General features: G+C 43.2%; 1 protein-coding gene across 4 annotated transcripts in view; it reads right to left on the reverse strand.

The window, feature by feature from the left end:
- Positions 1–848: 848 nt before the first annotated feature.
- The window catches only part of LOC128456881 (RIMS-binding protein 2), a 59,891-nt gene continuing 45,211 nt past the window's right edge, over positions 849–15,528 (reverse strand). For 2 of the 4 annotated variants that reach the window (XM_053441287.1, XM_053441286.1), the window contains 9 exons: positions 15,039–15,443; positions 13,899–14,054; positions 11,713–11,812; positions 9,816–9,958; positions 9,125–9,293; positions 6,617–6,744; positions 6,452–6,523; positions 5,407–5,526; positions 849–4,802 (listed from right to left, as the gene is read on the reverse strand). In XM_053441287.1, the coding sequence (XP_053297262.1) occupies positions 4,464–4,802; positions 5,407–5,526; positions 6,452–6,523; positions 6,617–6,744; positions 9,125–9,293; positions 9,816–9,958; positions 11,713–11,812; positions 13,899–14,054; positions 15,039–15,443 (1,632 nt within the window). In that variant the 3' untranslated portion in view covers positions 849–4,463. Of the gene's footprint in view, positions 4,803–5,406; positions 5,527–6,451; positions 6,524–6,616; positions 6,745–7,478; positions 7,527–8,187; positions 8,257–9,124; positions 9,294–9,815; positions 9,959–11,712; positions 11,813–12,831; positions 13,645–13,898; positions 14,055–15,038; positions 15,444–15,528 lie in introns of all 4 variants that reach the window. The other 2 variants (XM_053441288.1, XM_053441285.1) reach the window with 2 other exon arrangements.

A 15,528-nucleotide genomic window follows, 5' to 3' on the forward strand; every position in this document is an offset into this window, starting at 1 on the left:
TCTAACTTTGTTTTTTATTTAAGCTTTAAATGTTTCTACAGGATCATTGCATTTGTTCCGATGTTATTCTAACCTGCTCACAGACGTCTGCGATCTTATTTTCTGTAACTTTTGAACGTGATTGCTCCGACAGAAAAAAGCTAACTCATGCCAGACAAAATGGCTTCCACAAGATAGTGCTTCCTCTGCCTGTTAATTTCTGACTTCAGCTAAAAAAAAAAAACAGCACTGAGGCCCAATTTGTGTGGCAGATCTTTGTCGTGTGTTAAACTTCACATGCAAATGTTTCACAACAAATCAGGAAGTGTGTTTTTTCTAGTTTGCGAAAAAAGTGAAGTCTGTGTAATGTTGGGTGTGCACTGGGCCGAGAGGTTTCAGTTTGCGGCACAACTGGGCGTGGGGGGTTGGTGTGTGTGTGTGTGTGTGTTCAGCTGCGAACCCAGGTGCAGAAGAAGAGAAGAGAAGCGGGGAAGGACACAAGACGGAAGAAGAAGAGCGGTGGATGTACAGTGCAGTCATCCATAAAGTAGAAAGCACTACTAAACTCCTTGCCACAGTGTAGTGTTTCCTACTTTATGGATGAGTGTACTGTTGGCTTCAGGGGAGAGGAGAGATCTGTCATGGAACCCGCACAGGAAGTCACCAAAAGAGGAAGCTGCTTTGTCTCGCAAGGCCACACATTCACCCAGAGTGTCGCCCCAGTCTCTTCACATGGGCGGTGTGTGGCGCGGAGCAAAGTCTGCAACTCTTTCCTGCTAATCTATCGCTTTCAACTGTACCTGTGAAGTTTAAACTGTGAAATATTCAATAAAGTCGAACATGAAGAAGTATTTGGCTCGAGACTCGAGTTTTCTGTGAAAATAAACATACTTTATTCCTGTAAAAAGATCCATATGCAAAGAAACCATCACATTTTCAAGTCAACGGGTCCTCTGTGTTCTACATCTTTAGATCATGTTCCTCCGGCGACACTGCCTGGACATGCAAAAACAAAACAGCAACTGAAAAAACAAGATTAACAAAAATATTTACACATGAGCTTTCAAAAGGATTATTGATAAAAACAGTGACATATATAAAAATGTTAATCTTCCACTGGTTTCAAACAGTGAACGCAGATCAGGAAAGACGAGGAAAAAAAAGAAAAAGAAAAGAAAAAGTTTCCCGCACTGCATGAAAATATAGCACAAGCCCCAACACTGTTCATTATTTACACAAAGCTCCTACAGCTTCTCTCCCACTACTGCGGCCATCTACATATACTGTAGACGAGTCAGCCTAGAAAAACAGCCATAGACGAGAACGTAAATAAGGCCAAACATGGGTATAACATTGTTCTGCATGCAGTCAATAAACATCCTGTAAACAACAGATTAAGACTAAACAAGGTCGTCTTGTAAGGCTAAATATGATCAGCAGAGCTAAAATGATACCTACCCGCCTACTCGCTACACAGCAGGTCGAGGAATACTTGTGCATTAAAGGCCGTCAAATACGAGATCAGTACAAATATTCACTGTACATTTCGGCAACTTTTGAGCTTCCACTCCCCCTTAAGAAAAACATGAAACACAAAAAAACACTGTACAGCCTCAGTCTCGGCTCTATCCTAAAGTGTCTCTGTCAACCTGCCCTCGATTTTACTCTCACCGCCATCGTGCTCCCTTTGTGTTACACTGACAAACTATTCAAAACATTCATGACATTAAAGAAAAGAGGATGTTATGACTCTGTTTGCCCTGTGCGGGGGGAACTTCAGCGGCACGCTCCTCTCCCCCACTCTGCTGGATGCTGCGCTAACAGGCAAAGCACCAAAGAGTTTGGCATAATTGTGCAGCCTTTCAACAGCCAGAGTCCACAGGTGGCTCAGCGTGAATAAATACGATTAAAAAACCTGAGACGTGACCCCCCCAAACAGCGACTCCGCCACCCCGGTCCAGAGAGATCCCATCAGACAGAGTGAATAACCACTGCACGGGTTGTAACTAAAGACTAAGGCCTGGTCCACACATTCACATCACAACCTCTTCATCGACATCCAAAGCGTAAACACACACGACACACTTCTGTTTTTGTTCCAGTATTGCAGGTCACAATACGCTATATTGCCAACATGGTTTAACTTAACTTTAAGTGTTAACGTGTGAACACAAAAACAAACAGCATGGGCTGATGAAGATGCTTTAACACTGTTTAGCCTGAACCCAATATTCACACACTGCAATTTCCCTCCTGACATGGAGGCCAAAGAAAGAAAAGTCCCTCGCAGCGCAGTGGAGCCACAGACCACCTGACTGAAAGCTGTTCAGTTTAACAGCCCGCCCTCACATGTGTGAACTTTCGCCTCCCTTTCACTTCCTGTCTGCCCGAGCGAGGGAGCGAATAAACCATTTGCTTCCGGATGTACAGCGAATCGCAGCGTGGCTTCACATGGAGTTTTACTTTGGTGAAGTTTGACCCACGATATTCACTTTGCATTCACGTGTGTGTGACATGTTCACAAAATACAGTGTTGTTAGTGTCAGCTGGTTTTACATGCAGAGATCAGTTACTGCATTCAAACCACAGGGAATCCCGAAGGCTGACAGGCTGCATGTTCAGCATCAGGCTGGTAACTGCTCACTGTAGCATCAGGCTGCTGCCAATTGTTTTTAAATGTTTTATATGTCAAATATTTTATGGTTCACAAATATGAGAATTTATGATTTAAATGAAATGATAGTGAATATCTTTGGGTTTTGTAGACAAAATGATCCACGAGGTGGAAACTGGGATGGGCATGTTTTACAGACTGAATAAATTAAGTGTTTAATTAAGAGAAAAGGGGCTATGGTTTTAATATATTAATTAGTGGCTTTTAAGCTTCTCATCACCTGATACTACATCATTTCAACACGGCAGGTCTCTCTCTCTCACACACACATTACATATTACACATATGTGCAATATGCAACATTTAAGCCAATTATGACTGTGGTCAAAAACATCAAGAGTTCCTGTATACATTTTTGAGAAAGGCATGTGTTTTCAGTCTCATCACGTGTACTGGGCAGCTTCACACTCACAAAATCTCACACTCTCACACTCGCACACATGCACACACACACACACACACGAAGTGCAATCCTCCACATTCTTTACATCTAACAGCTCGTTCCACTCTAACAGTCACGACCCCAAATAAATTAGATCCAAACTACAAAAGCATGAAAGTGGATCATCACCGTCTCTGACAGCTTTCTATGACTAAACCTTCTGCCCCGATCACTTCATGCAACTTCGTGATGACCAGGGCTAGAGTATACAAATAAATAACATGTAAATTCTGTACAAAGTACAAATACTACTAAAGATGAGAAACACACGAGGAACTAGCAGACATATTTAGAATACATCCATTAAGGATGGATAGTGCATTTTCATATTTATAGTCACACAGAACATATAGACTGCAGCTTCTATTTGTTTGCTTCAAATATGTAAAGTGGCACCAGTACATGAGCATTAAAGCTAATGTTAAATAATTAGCTGTGTCTGGAGCTGCTGTTCAGCATTATTTTCTAACAGACTAGTTTAAATAGATATGATCCATTCTTTTATATCAAGCATCAAAGGTACTATATGTAAGAATGTGAAGCAGTTTACATATATTAAATCACTTCTTTACTGCCAACGTGCAAACTGCCTTAACTTAAAATACAAGATATTCCACGACTTTCTCGGTTGCTCGTGCACCGATTTTTAAATTAACGACCTGGGCCACATTTTTCTGGGAAACTCTAAGCAATGTGGAGCTAACAATCGTTTGGGGGCAGTTGCCTCAAAGCCTCTGTTCTGTTCCCCTACAGCACCAACAGTGCTGGCTTATATTAGCTGGGAAATGGAGTCCACTAATGTCGACAATCAAGCAGCTCCCAGCATAACTCCAACACAAACTCCACGCAAGCACAACAAAAAAAGGGGTTAACCTCCGAAGCCGTTTGTAAACATGTCAAAGGAAAGTAACTTCCTATCAACATGATGCTGGTAAACCAAGTTCGGTCTCATGCCTACCTACGGAGTGTGAGCATGCGCTTGAGCAACAGGATGTGGACTGCAGTTCACTACCTGTGTCATTAATACCAAGGGTTTTCTGACCTTTACACATAGAACCTTTAAAGCCTCTGTTAAGCCAATGCTTAGATAGTTAGGAAGTATCTGGAGAGTATATTTGGACACTTCAACATGCTCCTACATGCTCTGATGCTGCAAGCTTTATTTTCCTATTTGAACGTACTCTATATCTAACAGCTGGTTTTGCAGTGCTCCAAGGCAAATGTACAGTTACCGGCGGTTAAAGCATCAGTTATTAGACCTGATACTGACAGCCAATCACCGCACAGCCTACCAACTGAGACTAACAGAGAAGACAGGAAAAAAGTGCATTTGATGCAATGCAAATCCTGAGTCAGAGGTCCCGACTCTCATTCTTTCTTGCTGGATCCCAGCTTTTTGAATAGCTTCCGGCCTTTGGAGAAAAAGCCTTTCTTCTTCTTGCCTTTTGCAGAGCAGTCTGTCTTTGTGGAGCTGTCTGGTGGAACCGGGGCTGGAGGAGAGCAGTGGACCTCCACTGCAGCTGGAGTAACAGCTGGACCAGGAGCAGGGCTCCGGTCGGATGGGAGGCCTACAGAGGCTGCTGGTTTGGCTGGTGTGTCGGTGCGCTCCGTTGGGTCAGGGCGAGGAGGTTCTGTTTGGGCGTGCAAAGAGTCTTCTGCTGTTGAGCATCCAGGATGTTGTGATTCTGTAGAAGACGTCACAGTAACCTTCAGGAGGAAATTAAGAGTGTTAGAATGACCAAGAAAAAGAATACTACATCCTTAAACAATATCTAAAGCTTAAATGATTTCATGTCATTTGGCAGACGCTCTTATCCAAAGCGACTTACAATTAGTGCATTCCACATCTATGAGGATCATTCAACAGGGGGACACTAGTATAGGAAACAAACAAGGGAGGAGGCTCACTCAAACCTGTGTTTCAGTAAACTAGATACGAGGTGGGAGTAGGAGTGGTGTGGAACTATTGTTGAAGGAAGTGAATTTGACATGTACTGGGAGAGAAGAGGAGTAACTAGGACCATTGAGCAGCTGCAGTTCTGTTTGATAACACTTACAATCAAGTCTCAAAGTGCACACTTCGTTTGTGCTTCTGTACAAGGCCATGCAGGAATCAGTGAGGCAAAAGAAATTCAACAGGGCAATATTAAAGAAACAGAACAGAAAATGATAGAATGCAGTCACTAGAAATACAAGTGATGGAAAAATAAAGTTCATAAAACGTGTTTATGTCAGTGAACATAACACATTATGTAAGAGGAGGACGTCCACAGTTCATTATCCAGCAGCGTGTCGTTATAGACAGAAGTACCTGTGATTCTCTTTTGGGTTCTGTTGCAGGCTGAGCAGAGACAGGTTCTCCTGGAGCGTCTTCTGGTAAAGCCTGCAGGAAGTTGGACGGGACCAAGCCTCTGTGTCCATTCAAATCTCCCTGCAGAAAGAATTGATCAGATTTAAAGACGTGTATCTTGAATGAATATATATATATATATATATATATATACATATATATAATGAATGTAAAGTGTGTGTATGCTGCACATATATAACATTATATTCTTTAATATATAATGTCTATATTGTGTCCATGTGTATTTCGAGTATTTTCCATACTAATCGTGCTGGATCTCTTTTGCACAAAGATTTTCACTATTTACTTTACAGTGCCCGTTCTAAACCTGCCTGGAACTGACTGTTTTCTTGGTCTGTTGTTATGCTGGTTGCAGTTTTCTTTCTGAAATGCTACAGGACTCAGTCCACAGAACCCTGAAGCTGCAGCACTGCTGCACAAAGAGCTGTTCACCTGTTTATTTAAAGCTCAGTGAAGCTCGACTCATTACGCAGAACCAAGAACTGGAGAATCAGCGGTTGTTGCTGTTGGTGTTGTGAATGAGCTGTTATCATGAACGACAACAACACTTACGCTAATGAGTCCCAGCCGCCAATGCTACAGAGTCCTGGTGTGCTGTTCATTCAAAGCTTATTAATATTGAACGTATCACATTCACCAAATTTGACCCTGCACTTCCATTTGCCCTTAACAATACACACGCCCAACGTGAAGCAGATAAGGAAAAAAATGAAACTGTTCTTGGGACATGGGAGCCTCATACATACAGATATTTCTATTATTATTAGATAGATAATGTTAATAGTGTCAATTATCTTTGATGTCAGCTCTTACTTAATTTATTTTATTTGTATTATTAATCCAGGAAGTTCTATACCTGTTGATGTAAAGTAAGATCAGGAAAGTCAGATATTGTCTTGTGTTTCTCAACAATGACAAGATTGATTGGATTTTTTGAAGTGAAGTGCTAAGACTATAACTATTAAAAAGAAATGTTAACACTTACGTAGAAGAAGCCATCTTCATCCATGTCACCAAACACATGTATGATGTCTCCCGCACTGAAGGTCAGCTCAGCCTGAACAGAAACAGAAAAGATAATGAACAAAAACTACCACTAAACACAAAGCATGTTCTTTCCAATCAAAACATGAGCCTGTGTAAGCCTGACCTCTATGTCAGTGTTGGGGGAGCTCTCTCGTGGGTCATAATCAAAGATGGCGACCATCCTGCGAGCTCCTGGGGCTGCGCTCCCTGCAGCTGCAGCAACAGTAGCAGCAGCAGCAGACTGGTTGGGATCTGTCAGTCGAACAGAGAGGGACAAACAATTCAGTTTAATAATGACAGGAGCGAGATGTCTCTGCAATCCCAGTCAGCTCATCGTGCCTGCATGTCCAACTCACTCAGCGTCATGCTAAGCTGAGGAAAAGTCACAGCACTGCAGTCAAACAGAAAAAAATAAAGACAACAGGAAGTTAGCACAGAGTCGTAGCAGCTGGAGCTGTGCTGCTGTTTTAAACATCATTCAGAGGAAACATTTGTCAGGAGCTGAGGTGTGAACTCTTTCCTTCACTGTTAGTGTAGATTAAGACAAAAAGTAAACATTTGATTAAACTTAAACTGTGGAATGAAAAAAGGAGTTAGCAGGAGAAACTGTTTGACATTTATAACTGGGGGTAAACAGAGAACTCAGGGATACTAAAAAAGTTGGATTTTAATTTATTCTCCTCTCAAGAAAAACATTATAATGTCTTTTAACAATTTCCATCCCAGATGAAAAAGTCGATATTGTTCAGTTAGCCCCCAATTAATCAAACAGTTCCTCATGAGGATTGTTTAAAGGTGATTTGTGATGTTATCAGCCGCTACAACACAGTTCATGTGTTCATAACCATTAAAAATAAACAAAAGGTCACAAAATGTACTGAAATGATCCAGTAGACACATGCTGGCCTCCAGTGGACAGTGTCGGCGGTTGTTTGAACATGCAGGGACAAACAGAGAGGCAGAAGGTCAAAGGGCTAACCACAAACCTTGGCTGGAGGAGTCTACGCTCTCCTCCCAGAGTGCTGCAGACTCCACTGGAAGAGACGTGATGGGGGGGGGGGGGGGGGAAGAGCATGAGCATCAAATCGCAGCAACGGTAGAAAATATATACACATTAGACCTCAAAAGCCAGAATCTGAAGTTAAAGTACGTCTCCGAGTCACAGATGGAGATCAGAGGGGATGGACTAGTGATTTTCAGGTTTATGTGATCATGTAATGCATTTGGGACAGAGCAGCAGTACACTGGCAAAATGACTGTTGGGAGAGATTATCGTTCAATAAGCAACACGCTGCCACGTTCTGCTGCTCTGCCTTCTGTGTATTACATGAACAGCCAATGGAAGCTGACCAGAGGGACCCAGTACTCATGCATGTGCAGTGGAACAGTTGTGAAGATGTTGCACAAACGTTAACAAAATCATAAAATGCTGCTACCCTGAATTACCGTTTAACACCGAGGTAGCAAGAAGAAGGCCTTAAATTATAGAATATGAAACTATTGTAAAGGGAGAACTATTCCCGATTGTAATATTTGACTACAACTGATTATATTACAACAGCAGCTGGCCTTAAATTCCCCCTCACTGAAAGACCAATAGCTACATTGAAAGAGACATAAAGACAAGCAAACCAGAAAACCAGAGAGGAGCAGAAAGGATGACGGTGGGAAGCTGCAATCTGCAGCCAGACACACCTTTCTTGGATCGCCTCGGTTTCGGTGGTGGAACAGGGCGGCGTGGAAGCTGTGCGAGTGTGCGAGTGCCTTTATGGGGTTTTAGACAGGAAAACCAAAAAAATACAAAAACCAAAAAGAAACACAGAGGTGCAATTTTTGAGATAAGCAGACACCAGACAAAATAGACAATGAGAAGCCAAAGTGGAGAGCAATTCAAAAATGACAACCAGCGAGCAGCAGACAGTGAGAACAAGTGGAAGTGAACGGGTTAAACCATCTGCAAATACCGCTCTGGGTTGAAAGCTGGAAACAGAAGCAAAGTGAATGCTGGATTTTACTGGGTGTCTCACTACGACTCACCACCGGCAAACACTTTGTGATAAATGTATTCTTTAGAGACCTGCATTTAAATGCAGGTACTGAGAATATGTAGATGGTTATGATTTGCTTAATAGCAACACAGTGAACAAGAATCCATGAAAGCAAAAAGAAATGTCTTTAGAGAAGATTTGGTTCCATTATATAAACAGAATCTGATCTCAGACATGTGTTTGTGCCTCTGGCTGGTTCAAGTGGTCTCGGAGCTTTACCTTCATGTCCTATCGTAAGCAAAACATTTGTATTTTTATTTTCCACCTATGGACTGCAGGCAAAAATATGCCAACATGCGTCAATAAATCACAGGTAAATATCAAGTCCATATTTCACAACAGTGGATTCTGCTACACATGTGCTGCTATTTTCACTTGCCACTTAAACATGAACAGTGGTGATGTTATGGGTAAAACATACCTACAACAAGAATGTCCAGATATACTCATTTCCACGTGTAACACATAAAATATCACATGTCACAATTACAGTATGTGTACAGTTGACAGATCATTTGGTCTGAAATCTACTGACAAAAACGTCTTCAGGTAGCTGCTAAATCTTTGAGTGGCAGTGAACATACCTATCTTCTCCATGGAGGCGGCTGTGGACAGGAAGCCCTGCTGCAGGAGCTGCTGCCGGGTCTCCTCGTCCTCCACCTGGATCTCAGACACCATGTTACACGGCACATAACCCAGACGACCAGCAGACTCCCCTTGGTAGAACCCGTCTGAGTCTTTATCTCCGTAAACCTGAGAAAAGGAGTGTAAAGACTTATGAATAAAAAAAATAATGAAGTTAGCGCCTGGTCAAAAACCCCACTAACATCTGGCTTTTTGTCTTGGCTCTGGATCTGATCTGCAGTGATGGAAACGTGATATTGCGGTGAATGTGCTAATAAGCAAAGACGGTGAGTTGAGAAACCACCTTAGTTTTGAATGTGTTGGTGATGTCCAACATTTTGCAATGCAAACTCCACCACTGGCAATAGGAATGCAGTCAATAGCCTTTTCTAGGGAGTTTACCCACGTTTAAAAGCCTTCGTATACCAACTTGTTTTGGTGTAAAAGAGGTGTGTAAGTGTGTAACTGTAATGTTTGCGCTTTCAGAGGACAGTTTACAGTAATGTTCAAAAATGACTTGTGAGAGATCCATTACACATATTTATTGTCTCTACAGTCTGCATACTAAACCACTAGGCATACTTTAGTCTTTCTGTTACAGTGAATCTGTCAAGGTTGCATTGTGTGGTGTGTGACAAGTGAAGGACATACTTTGATGATCTGTCCTTCAGTGAAGGGCAGCTCCTCCTCCACAGCATCAGGATTGGGGGACATGGAGGTGGGATCATAAGGGAAGAGGGCCACAAAGATGCGTATGTCACCGTCTCCTTTGACCTTTGTTGAATCGACCCCACCTGCGTGTGTACGCATGCGCATACACGACACACAAACACACACACACACACGCACAAACAGGATTAAGACAGTGTTAAACCTACATAGATCTGAGCTTTCACACACATCTCTGCTTTTGATTAGAGACTGACCATGTTGTGAGAATTGGTTACGTTACTATCACAATACTATATCAGTTACTTTTTACGTACCTTCCCTAAGTATGTATTTAAAAGGTCCAACTTGATTCTTATAAGAGATAAGATTGTATAAAGGAACAAATAATCAATTAATCAACAGCAAATACATCAGCCACTATTTTTATAATCCAATAGTCGTTTGGTTAATTTTCCTTTAGCAAAAATAGCTGGTTCTCGAATGGGATGATTTGATAATGTCTTTGGTGTACATGAGAATATTTTTGTATGTTGAACAAAACATATTTAAAGATGTGGCACTGGGCTGTTGGACAAATGGTGAATTAACAACTGATTCTGCAAATTAATCAATAATGAGAATGATTAGTAGTCGCAGCCTTTATTTTACTTAAACATTTGTTTTTATGCAATTCATTTGCTCTTATTGTTTGTTGGTATGCTGCTATTTTAACTATGCTGCTGTTTCTCTATAATTCAACTGTTTCGATTATTTCAATTCATCAGATCCTTTGCAAAGGAGCCATGCATCGCTTGCAACGAGTTCTGCAAAAAAGTACAGCCAGTGCGCCCCACCCCCACCGCCCACCAGCAGCAGTACAGCACAGGCATGTCCTTAAAACAGGTAATCAAGCTAAACCACTGATCCTAAGCTGTGTGAGCCGTTTGAAAAAAACGTGCACTTGTTCATGATCTGAAGCCACCGAGCAACAGAGGAAACATTGTGGGTCAACCACTCACTCCGATCTGACAACAGAGCTACAATCCAACATATAAAGATAATAACAAAATTATCAGAATGTGCTTTTAATACATTCCATGTCACAGATCATGCACAGCAACATATAAATGTGACTTGTAGCGCGGTCTACATCAGAGCAGGCCCGAGGCACGACACCAGTGTGACTAAAGGCATTACAACTGTAACCTGTTAGACAGCGAGACAAATTTGAAGAGCTGTAGTGAGACTTTAAGCTGCACTAAAGAGACGTGTTCTCTATCTCATTATAGAGAATCAGCCCATCTGTGGCAAGAGTCACGGGCCGACAACACACTTTCACATCCTCACTGACTCTCTAGTCGATAGCGCAGAACTTCTGCCTGCTCCCTTCCTCTATCTGGGTGCACGTGTAACACTTGTGCACTGGTCTGTGTTGTCAATATAAAGGTTTATTGAAGGAGCGTGCAGTCTGTGTCATTCAGATAAATGAGGAGAGGCAAGTGAAGGAACATGTTGAGAGAGGAAGAGAAAAAGAGAGAGGTGCTTGCACGTCTACACCGCAGCCTAGTTCTGTGCTTGCTAATCGAGGTTACTATTTTAATGTCTGTCACTTCCTCCTGTCATGACAAGCCACTTTGGGTTAAGCCGGTTCTCAGCTTAGCAGGCTCTCTCCAACTTCTCCACGGCAGCTACAGCAGCTCCTCCTCTCTGACACCCTCCCCCTACTCACTCTTCCTACACAAGGTACTAATCTCACTGCCATCATGTGAGACAAGGGGGTGGAGGCTTTACAACAGAGAGCACAGGTGTGTCAGCATCACCTCATACATTTTAATTGCATTTGAGAAACAGGACACAGAGCCACACAGGAGGAGGAAAATAGCAAAGCATATCTGACCTTTCAGTTGCTTGGCCTGCAAGCATGCTGGTTTAGAGGAGGGATCAGCCTGGCCCCCCCACGATGGACCTGCCACAGCTGGAGGGACTTGGAAGGGCTCCTGTTAAATATAGAGAAAAATAAACAGGTCAAAGGGGGGAAAAAATATTCTCAAACACAGAAACACAGATATACAGGGAGGAGAGGACACCTCAGGGGTTCAGAGGAAAATGAGTGTGGCTGTTCATTTTTCAAGACAATATTTCATTATCTATGCTTTAAGTAGTTATGATGTACTGAGCTCTTAAGTATTTCAATATGTGAGGTAATCAGCAAATGCAAAAAACACTGGGTTTTCTAAAATCCTACTGTTTCAACATTAACATTTTCCATTTTTGCATTGTATCCTCAGCAGATTCAGACACACATCAATGCACATTCACTGGGATGCCTGGGCCTCTCTGGGTGCATTTGCATTTGCAGCATTTTGATGGCTTATTGCTGTGTGTTCGTTTTGCCACTGTGTGTTGCTTTGGGATGGTTTTCCTCTTTCCAATGGCTAGAGTGCTTTCTCTCTGAAACGGGAACAGGAAGTGTTGCAGATATTTATGTTTGAGACATATTTGATGGATGATTTGATGTTTAAAACGTTAGAGGAGCAGCGTCTAACATAGGCAGTGTGGCTGCTCTAGAGTGATAATTGAAGTCGAAATGAAAAGCTAGAAGTTTTGCTCAGGCATCCAGTGAGGCCCAGGCATAAGGGAACACTGACTAGTTCAGGACAAAAGATTAGTGGATTTCAAGGAGAATAGAGGATAATGTGACGGTGGTGTGAATTAGTGCAGTCAGAAAGAGGGAGATCAGATTCAGTTATGCATAGATTGTAGCAGAATTAGAAATCTGAAGAAAGACAGTATTGATGAACTGGTTCAGATGATTAGCAGTGACTCTAGCCCCAAGTTAAAATACTGTGGGGTGTTTGCCTTTTAAGGCAAAACTACCTGACCTCCCTCTGTCCACTGCAGTTGTGATAAAGGAAAGTAAGTATGGTTATTTCTTCTACTGAGTACTGGGGTACTCTCCACTATGGGTTAGATCCACACGGCTAAAGGGGGGGAGGAGTGGGCTGGTACAACACACCCGTTGTGGCTGGCCTGCAGTGACATTGACAGGTGGATCAGTCTTCAGCTCACGGTGGAGAGGAGGCCTTCCATGCTCCGTCTGAGCCCCTTCCACCCACCACTCGGAGTTCATCTGCTCCATCGCCACCTCCCCAGGACCGTACTTCGCGGGCTCCTCACTATCATCTGTGCCGTACTCCAAGTCAATCTCCACCGGACGACCAACAGTTGACTTAACAGTCCGTACTGTTTTGCTGACTGGGTAGGGTCTTTGCGGGGGAGGGCCCTGGGTGAGGTTGCCTGCTGCAGCACCAGTCCTCTGACTCCTCAACATGGCCTCCCTCCTAAGGCGGTCCCCTAGCCCTTTTAGCAGCGATTTCTCTCTGCTGACCCGCCTGCTGGTCGGACTCTCGTTTAAACTCTCTTCTTCTTCAGGATAACTGATGGTGTCCACTGTGTCTGCGTAGCGCACCCTTTGCTGCATCTTAGGCTTCACCTGCGAGGGTCTGTGTCTGAGTAAAGGCTCTTTGGTTAGGGATCTTGGATCCCTGTTGAAGTGATGATGGTTAGGGGGAACATTCTGGTGTGGGTTGGGTTGATGCTGGTGATGCTCTGGGGCTTGACGGAGGCGCTCAGAGTCTCTCTGGTGAACGTGGCTGGGCCTGGGCCGAGCTTGCCTGCGGCGGGTTAAAGGATCCTCTTGACTACTGTCTTCTTCCTCTGTCATCTCAGGAATGCTGAACAGCTGCTTGCTGGGGTAGACCTGTGGGGGCAACTTCAGGATCCTCTCAAGAACATCCTCATCACTGTCCGAAGGCTCCCAATTGCAAGACTGCAAGGGCCACAGGTCAAAGCAAGCAAGAGTGGGTTGGTGAAGGTAATAATCAATATCATATTGTTCAGTGAAAATAACGGTGCAGATAAGACAGATGACAACCCGGCCATGCAAATGAAAGAGAAAAGAAAGAAGAAAAAAATCAAACACATGAGGAATACGACAACAGAAGACAAGGCTACATGGCATGGCAAATTGAAGAAGCAGAATTTATGAAATCAGCAGAACACATCTTGCACTCATTCCTTTACCCTGTTAGCGCGAACTGTATATCCCCGTGCCTGTGATTCTCCAAGGTGGTCCGAATAGAAATCCTCCTCCTCCTCCTCCAGGATGTCGGACAGGTCTGATCGGCTGTTGTCTGCATTGTAGTCACTGGGAGGTTCCATAAGCCCTCTGCCATAACTCTGTAAATACGATATGTGAACACCATCCTGTGAGAATTTATTTAGTGATTTTATCTTCAGTTTTAAATTCTTGCTTGATCCCTTTCACTTTTTATAGTAGTGTATCATTAAATTAACAAACTGCTGCTTTTTGCTCGTGAACCCTCTGCTCTTGGATTTTTTGTGCAACAACACTGTCAAAGTTCCCCAACCAATAACATGCCAGTTGTAGTGCTGATCTCTGGTCAACCAATGAAATGTATGCAATGATCCCTGCCTCGTTTTGTGGTCCGTTTGCTTTACTTCCGAGCGTCCCGTGCGGGCGGTAACTCTTTAACCAGGTTCATCCACTCCCGCCCTCCACGGCTTTATTATATTGACTTCCCTTTGCCTTTGTCTCTGACTTTTTGAATAAAAGGAGGACGGAGGTGGATGAACTATGGGATGAACCCAGTTTGGCATCATGTATTTTCACCATGAAACTAATGTGACAGGCTGCATTACAAGCACCAAATACATGTCAACTAAAAAAGTATCATTTAAAGGGGAAATGATTTTCGTAAGCTGAATAAGGCTTTAAGACTGGTGCTAATCTTTATTATATTGCTTCATGAATGTGACTTCTGAAATCAGGTGATTCCTGCTGTACTACACTCTTCCTTCAAATCTGAAAGCGTAGACTCACTCATGACCACTACTGGACATTAGCAGCTGCTCAAATGACTGAACATAATCAAGACAGATAAAGGACAAACTGTTCGAGGCTCTAGAAGAAATCATCAACTTTATATGTGGATTATTTGGTGAAATTTAGATCTTACACCTTTTGCAGTATAAAACTACAAGTGCGGGCGATTTCCACAACATCTCGCCCAAATGATCTTCCTACTCTCAGACAAGCTCTCAGTTGGGATCAGACTCAGCTGTACCTACAGCACATACTATATTTATCTTTCTAGGGATGAGTCGACTATTTTGAAGTAATAGATGATTGTCAGGACTGACCTGCTGCCTCCCGCTGTACACCGGCTCCTGGTCCTGTCTCAGGAACTCTTCCATAGACACCAGGCGGGTATTCTCATGCTCCCACTCTACCTCTGACTCCAGTGGGGAAGTGCTGAGCGGTCGGAGGACGTTTGTGTCCTGAGGGTTAAGGAGGTCTGTGATCGGGGCTTTGGGTGGGGTAGGGATGCGCTCAGGGATGTCGAGCTTGGCACTGGGGTCCTCGATGAAGTCTGTGATGGATGGGAAAGGACGTATCGTTCCAGGGCTGTTGGTGTCTCTGCGCTGCTCCAACATTGCTGCTGCTGCTGTCATTGGTGCTTGTGAAGGTGCTGGTACTGCTACTGGAGATAGTTGAGTTGCTGAGGTTGTGGGGGATGTCACATTTACCTGGAAAGGAGAAAGAGTCTGTGCAGCATGAAATAATGTATTTATTTACTTAATTATTATAGAACATAAAACACTTGCATTCTCTTCTAGACAATAGAGGGAG

Source organism: Pleuronectes platessa, chromosome 15 (genome assembly GCF_947347685.1).
Source record: "Pleuronectes platessa chromosome 15, fPlePla1.1, whole genome shotgun sequence".
Lineage (NCBI taxonomy): Eukaryota > Metazoa > Chordata > Actinopteri > Pleuronectiformes > Pleuronectidae > Pleuronectes > Pleuronectes platessa.